We start from the raw sequence: 7,268 nt of genomic DNA on the forward strand, positions 1-7,268 counted from the left end.
TCAATTTGCCCCTGGGCCCCGGGGGCTCCCAGCCACCTCAGGACTCCGGCAGTACCGGTAAGTCCTGTAAGTTACTTTCACCCCTGTCTGTATAGTGTTTGTAGCATGGACATCCCCTGAGCTTGAGTGGCCGGGCTGTGAAAGGGCAGGCAGAGCTTTGAGATCATTGGCTATTAGCTAAAAGCCATGTTTCCTTGAATGCGGATGTGTGTATTTGTGGGATCACCGACATCTTGATGAGGGAAGAAGGGAATTATCACTAACTTGGACTCAGGGGGCTCAGATATAACCTCCCTGAAGTAAGATCAGCTCTAGGTCATGGGCTTCAACCGGTTAGATTAACTATTTTCCAAAGAGACCTATGCTTTGCCATGGCATTGAGCCGGGTCTTCCTGGATGTTGTGTTCCCCTGGCCAAAGAGTGACAGCTGCTCTCATGGTCTGGCTCAGGGGATCAGAGGATAGTGGTGGATTCCCTTACCCGGTCCTGGCGAACTCCGCAGTCCATTGCATCATCGTGCGGCTCAGCACTTCCTCAGCCTCTGTGTGCGTGGAGTTGGCTCCTGCCAGGGACCGCAGAGTTCCAAACTGATAGGGGAGCTCAGAGCCATGTGGCACCCCTGTCCATTCTGCTGTAGACAATCCACTGGGGCGCTGGTCGAAGCTGTAGGCAAACACGGGATTGCCGGCCTCTGTTTCTCGCCTAGCCACCTCAGCTACTGGGCACACAACGATGTAGTCACCAACAATTTGTTCCATGGCCCATCGATACTGTGCCTCACCCTGCTTCTCCCCCTCCTGGCTGTACCACCGAGCCACAGCCTGGACGGCCTCTTCTGGTGCCCCTGGCACCATCAGCTTCAACACCTGCAGTAGCTCCTCCATACCGACGTTGCTGGCGTTCTGCAGCTGTAAGGTGGGGGCAGAAAACAGTAGCAGGTAGGAGCCTTCGTTGGCAGTGAAACCAGCTGCGATGGGTATAGGCTGGCTCTGCTTAGCCTGCAGGAGTCTTGATGGTGAATCAGGCAGGAAATCCCCATCTGTTGTTGGAACAAAGGGCAGCCTCAGCAGCTCCCTGTGGCGCAAGACTGAGAACTCGTGTTTGGGGAACTCCCCTGCTTCCTTCCCCTGCAGGCAGCCCACCAAGGCCGTGTCATCGCTATCGGTGCAGCCCAGCAGCTGGCCCAGCCTCTGGCCTCTCTCCTTGGCCTCCTCAAGCGAACTCGAACCCAAGGGTGCTGTCGGGGATCCGCTCTGCAGCACGGCGCGGGTGAAGAGGGGCCGGCTCCCCGGGGAGAGGAGGTGAAAGCCGACTGACGCAGCCCCAGAGCAATGGCCGGAAAGCATCACGTGGGCTGGATCCCCACCAAAGGCGGCTGCATTGTCCCGCAGCCAGCGCAGCGCCAGGCGCTGGTCCCACAGGCCGGCATTCCCCGGGGCGGCCGGGGGCAGAGACAGGAAACCCAGGGCCCCCAGCCGGTAGTTCATGGAGGCCACGATCATGTTCCCGGTTGCAGCTAAAAAGCGCCCATCATAGATCTCGAGGGAGGCTGCCCCGGTGAAGAACCCACCGCCGTGGATCCAGATGAGGATGGGGGCTGGTGCAGGGGGCTGGGGATGGGGCACCCAGACATTGAGGAAGAGGCAGTCCTCAGACTGCGGCGTTGTGGGTGTCAATAATTTGGCCTCAGGGTAAGTAGGAAGAGAAGGCTGGTGGCAGACATTGCCGAAGCTGGTGGTTTCCAGGATTTGGCTCCAGGGCTGGTGGGGAAGCGGTTTCTGGAAGCGCAAGGTCCCCACGGGGGGCTCGGCATAGGGGATGCCCAGGAAGGCCGTCACTGTGCTGGAGCCTGCCTGGAGGCGTTTGCCCCGGATGGGGCCACTGGTGGTGAGCACCACGGTGCCGTCATCATCGGAGCCAGAGTTGAAGCTCGGTAGGGAGAGGAGGAGCAGGGAGGGGAGCGCAGGGAGGAGTCTCAGCATTGCAGCAGCTGGAAGGGAAACCCCCCCAAGGAGGGAGTTATAGGAAACGGGATCTGGGGTTTTTCCCTTCTAGAGGGCACTGGCTCCCTTCCAGGCCCAGCCACCTAAATCCAGACAGCAGGAGGTAGCTCCCTACATCAGCCTAGACCCCCATTAAGAAATACAGTCCCCTGGTCTTTTCTGTTCATGCTCCAGCTCCCTGATCAGCATCAACCATAAGAACATAAGAACAGCCACAGTAGGTCAGACCAAAGGTCCATCTAGCTCAGTATCCTGTCTTCCCACAGTGGCCAATGCCAGGTGCCCCAGAGGGAATGAACAGAACAGGTGATTATCAAGTGATCTATCCCCTGTCGCCCACTCCCAGATTCTGGCAAACAGAGCCTAGGGACACCGTCCCTGCCCATCCTGGCTAATAGTCATTGGTGGATCTGTCTTCCATGAACTTATCTATTTCTTTTTTGATCCTTGTTATAGTGTTGGCATTCACAACGTCCAGTGGGGCCCTGGGTAGCACAGACTCACCTGCCCTTCTCCTGGGCACACTCACAGTCGTGTCTCTCGGTTCAGCACGAAGGTGAACGGGGGATGCTGGAGCAAACGGGAAGCCTCCAATGCTGAGAATAACAGCCAGGGAGCAACGACTGGGGCTTATTTATCTTCAAATCTGTGTCCTCATGAGGCTGTGCACACACAGGGGGAGGGGGATCTGGGCCGGCCGGGTGGGACTGTTGGGGAGGAGCCAAGGTGTTTGGAAACAGACACCCAGTTGGGTAAACAGCATAAGCGGTTTAGAGACAGAACGGCCATGATTGCTCAACTGCAGCTACCTCTGGGGTGGGGCAGGTGGGTACCAGGAAGTGATTCAGGAATCCTGTGTCCAAAGAAAATATAAGTGGATTTTAGATGATGGGTCAGAATGGAATAACTGAAGAGAGTGTTTGGCCAGGTGACTGGGGAAACATACCCCAGTGATGAAAGAAAGTGCTTGGGGATGTTTAGTGAGAAGCAGGGCCGATGAGTTGGTTGTTTCTAATGTGAAATCCAGGATTCATTGCAGCACAGCACCGTGCTGGGGCATTTGGGTCAGCCCCGACTCCAAGGGGTACTCCTGGGGAATTCTGCGCCACTGTAACACGCAGAATTCATGTGCCACGCAGAATTTTTTTCACCACAGAAAATACATTCTGCTGGGATATTTGGGTCAGCATTGACTGCAAGGGAACTGTGGGGTCAGCATTGACTGCAAGGGGACTGTGCCCTCTAGTAAGCTCCCACCTTGCTCCTTGTAGCTCAGCGCTCCCCAACATCATGCTAGAGCAGCACCACCCCTTCTGCACAGCACCCCTTAGTGCCACACTGGGACATTGGGGACAGCACTGACTGTATGGGAAAAGCATCCCTCCTTAACCCCTGTAGCATATGCAGAATTTTGGTAGTTGCTTTTTGAAATCCTGCCCATGCTGCAGCCCTCTTAGCTTGTGAGAGCCACTCCAGGTGAGATCCTGGTTCTGACAACATGTGGTTGGGTCATGAACATTATTGACATTCTGGGCATGTTTGTTCCTCCTGAAATTGCCTATGGTCCCTGGGTTGCTTCTCACAGTCACTTACCAACGGGCCTTTTGTTGTTTCTAGTTGCCAGCATTGGTCACAGGTTGGTCACTGTTGACCTAAGTTGGGTGAGTGACTGCAGAACACTGAGCGCCTATTACTTAGGCGTGTCAGAACTCAATGTTTATGCTTTATAATTTTGATGGATATGTAGGGCGGTTCGGCTGGAGCTCGTACCCCTCCGGGGTGGCGGGGAGCCAGACCGCCTCGCTACTTTGGTCAGGGGTGTCGGGGAATTAGCCTGGCTTGTGGCGAACGGTCAGTAGCTCAGGCCCTCAGGCAGGAGTTCAGCAAACAGGTTAAGTATTAGCAGGTCCAGGTCCTTGGTCAGGGCAGGTCAGCAAACCGTCAGTGGCTCAGGCCCTCAGGCAGGGGCTGAGCAAACGGTTGAACAGCAAACCCCAGGCTCCTGGCTCTGAGCAGCCGAGGAGACGGGGAGACTGCCAGCTGCAAGATGGGTGGCAGAGGAGACGCAGGCCCACCCACTCCATTGCGTCCCAGCCCGGGGCCCTAGCAGTGACAGAAGGCCCGCTGCTGTGTCAGTGGGGATCCTGACCTCAACACACTGACATGGGCTCTGGTAGTGTTGCAGCCAGACTAGAGTGGGCTGCCCCCGGGCTACTTCCTACCTCCCCCGTTAGAGGTACCTGGATCCGGATGGCATCCTACATGGGGTCACACACCATGGGCTCCTCGGGTAGCTGGCGAGCGGTTGGTTTGGCAGCTCCTTGGGGTAACTGGCAAACGGCAGGCCTGGCAGTTCCTCAGGGTAATGGGCGAGCGGTAGGCTTGGCAGCGTATCTGGGCTCAGGCTAGCATCAGGCGTTGGCTGGTCTGGCCAGTCCTCGGGTCGCCCGTCGATCGCCGTGGTCTCCCAACTGGGAGCTACGCCACAGGTGTCTGGTCTCTCCAGTGGCTGAGTTTCAAGTGAGCTCTGGGGTCGGGCTTTTATACTTCCTGTCTTCTGAGGGGTGGGCGCAGGGTTTCCTGGCTCTGTCCACTTTGGTGTCCAGAGAGGCTCATCCCCTCTGGGGTGGTGGGGAGCCAGACCCCCCTTAAGTCTGGCTTCCGCTCCTCGTGGCTGGACTCTTCCACACCTCCCAGGCATGACAGGAAGTCAGCATTAGCGTGGTCCTTGCCTGCCCTATGGTGAACCGTAAAGGCATAGGGCTGGAATGCCAGGTACCATTGCTGTATTCTCATATTATTGTCTTTCATTTTATTCATCCACTGAAGCGGGGCGTGGTGAGTGACTAGGGTGAACGGGGCTCCAAGCACGTAGTAATGTAGGGCATCACAAGCCCATTTCACTGCCAGGGCCTCCTTCACCACCGCGTAGTTCTTCTCCTGTGGAAACAATTTCTGGCTAATATATAAGACCGGATGGTCTTCCCCATCTATCTCTTGGGACAGGACGGCGCCCAGTCCTATCTCTGAGGCGTCCGTTCGGAGGACGAAGTCCCGGTTGAAATTTGGGCTTTAGAGGACCAGTTCACGGCAGAGACTTGTTTTGAGTTCCTGAAAGGGGTCTTCCCATTCCTGGGTCCAAATCACACATCGAGGGCTGTCCTTGGTTAAAAGGCCGGTCAACGGTGCGGCGACAGATGCAAAATGAGGAATAAAATGCCAATAATAGCCGGCAAGCCCCAAGTACTGTCACATCTGATGCTTTGTGGTGGGAGGGTGGCAGGCTGCCAGGGCCAGGACCTTTCCCATGAGGGGCTTCACTTGTCCGTTCCCTATAGTGTAGCCCAGATAAGTAGTCTCTTGCATCCAATGCGGCATTATTTGGGTGGGCTGTCAATCCGTCCACCGGCAGGGATCTCAGGACTGCAGCTACCCGTACCAAATGATCCTCCCAGTGGCGGCTGTAGACGCTCACATCGTCCAAGTAGGTGGCCGCATAGTCTCGATGGGGTTGGAGGACACGGTCCATCAGCTGCTGAAACATGGAAGAGGCTCCGTGGAGGCTGAAGGGCCTCCGGGTGAATTGGTACAGACCTGTTGGAGTGGCAAACGCGGTCTTCTCCATCGAAGCGGGGTCAAGGGGAATCTGCCAGTAGCCCTGGCTGAGGTCAAGTGTGGTGAGGAAACGAGCTTCCCCTAGCCAGCCAAGCAGCTCATCTACGCGCAGCATAGGATATGCGTCAAATTCGGAAATGGCGTTGACGCGTCGGAAGTCCCTTCGGGCTTGGGTACTAGCACTGTCGGACTACGCCATTCACTCTGTGAGGGTTCAATTATGCCCAGCTCTAGCATGGCTTGTACCTCTTCCTCAACGACCTACTGCATGCGGTCCAGCAAGGGTCTGGTCCTTTCTCGGATCACTACCCCAGGTTCTGTCTGAATGGAATGATAGACCAGGGTTGTGTAGCCTGGCTGGCCAGTGAAGGTTCACGGGAACACCTGCAGGAGGCACCGGGTTTGCTTGTGTTGTTCGTCCGTGAGGGTCTCTGCAAGCACGGGCCCCTCGGTGTTCTGGGTCAGGGTGGCATGGGGGCCCAGTTCTGGCTCCGGCGGGTAGGGGTTAATTAATAAGCCCTCACGCTCCCATCAGGGCTTCAGGAGGTTGACATGGTACCGCTGGGTTTTCTTATGTCGGTCCGGTTGGTTGACATCATAGGTGACGAGCCCCACCTTCCGGACCACGTCGTAGGGGCCCTGCCAGCGGGCGAGTTGCTTGGACCCGCTCGAGGGCAGGAGAAGCAGGACCCAGTCTCCATTGTTAAAGTCGTGGCTCTGCGTGTCTCGGTTATAGGTTGGGTCTTGAGCCCTGATCCATGAGAATCTCCCAGGGCAGGCCTACACGAGCAAAGACTTTCACTAGCTCGCCCGCAATGGTTCAGGCGGTGATGCTCCGCAGGTGTACTACCTCCAAGAAATGGGTAGCATAATCTACTAGGACCAACACATACTGAAATCGCACGGTGCTTTTCGGGAGGGGCCCCACCAGGTCCATGGCCACGTGTTCGAAGGGCGTTTCGACGATGGGCATGGGAATCAACTGGGCCTTGGGTGTCCGCGGGGGTGCGGCTAGCTGTCACTCTGGGCAGGAGTTACAATAGTTCCCTACTTCCTGATGCACGCTGGGCCAGAAGAACCGTGTCAATATCCGTGCTAGAGTCTTCTCGTGGCCCAAGTGCAAAGCATCCGGGATGTCGTGGGTGAGTTTTATTACTGCCCACCTGTGACACGAGTAGTTGGCTCTGGGGTTCTCCAGTGCGCGGGTTCCATTCTACCCGATAGAACCAATCCTGTCACAGTTTGAAGTGTGACCACTGCTTCGCCCGGTGCGGGTCAATGTCGGCCCCATCGACTGTGGCTAGTCGCTCGTAAGCGTGACTGAGGGTGGGATCTGCCCTTTGGTTATGACAAAAGTCAGTGTGAAGCAGGGGTTCAGCAGCAGCTTCTGGATGGGAGCCATCTGGCTCTTCTTCCCGTCTGTTGGGGTCTGGTGCCTCCTCCCCCTCTGACTAGGTCTCAGGGAGGCTCGCTTCCAGTACTGGGGTAGTTGCTGGCCTCTCGTTGGCATTGGAGCGGAGGACTTCCAGGAAAATTGGCCAGTCCCGCCCCAGGATCACCGGGTAGGCGAGACGAGGAACCAGGTCGACCATCGATCGCGTGACTCCATCCACGGTCAGTCGGACTTGGGGACTGGGGTAGGGTCGTACG

The 7,268-nt window shown here is 56.7% G+C and overlaps 1 protein-coding gene across 1 annotated transcript; it reads right to left on the reverse strand.

The window, feature by feature from the left end:
• Window positions 1-476: 476 nt before the first annotated feature.
• On the reverse strand, window positions 477-1,982 carry LOC135974582 (acetylcholinesterase-like). The gene has a single exon (XM_065563002.1). It carries the CDS (start codon window positions 1,980-1,982, stop codon window positions 477-479), a length of 1,506 nt encoding a protein of 501 aa, XP_065419074.1.
• Window positions 1,983-7,268: the final 5,286 nt, after the last annotated feature.

This window comes from Chrysemys picta, chromosome 12, assembly GCF_011386835.1.
Source record: "Chrysemys picta bellii isolate R12L10 chromosome 12, ASM1138683v2, whole genome shotgun sequence".
In the NCBI taxonomy this organism is placed as follows: Eukaryota; Metazoa; Chordata; order Testudines; family Emydidae; genus Chrysemys; species Chrysemys picta.

Excerpts from the sequence above, each read along its gene's own strand:
- LOC135974582 (XM_065563002.1), bottom strand. The coding sequence starts at position 1,982 with ATGCTGAGACTCCTCCCTGCGCTCCCCTCCCTGCTCCTCCTCTCCCTA.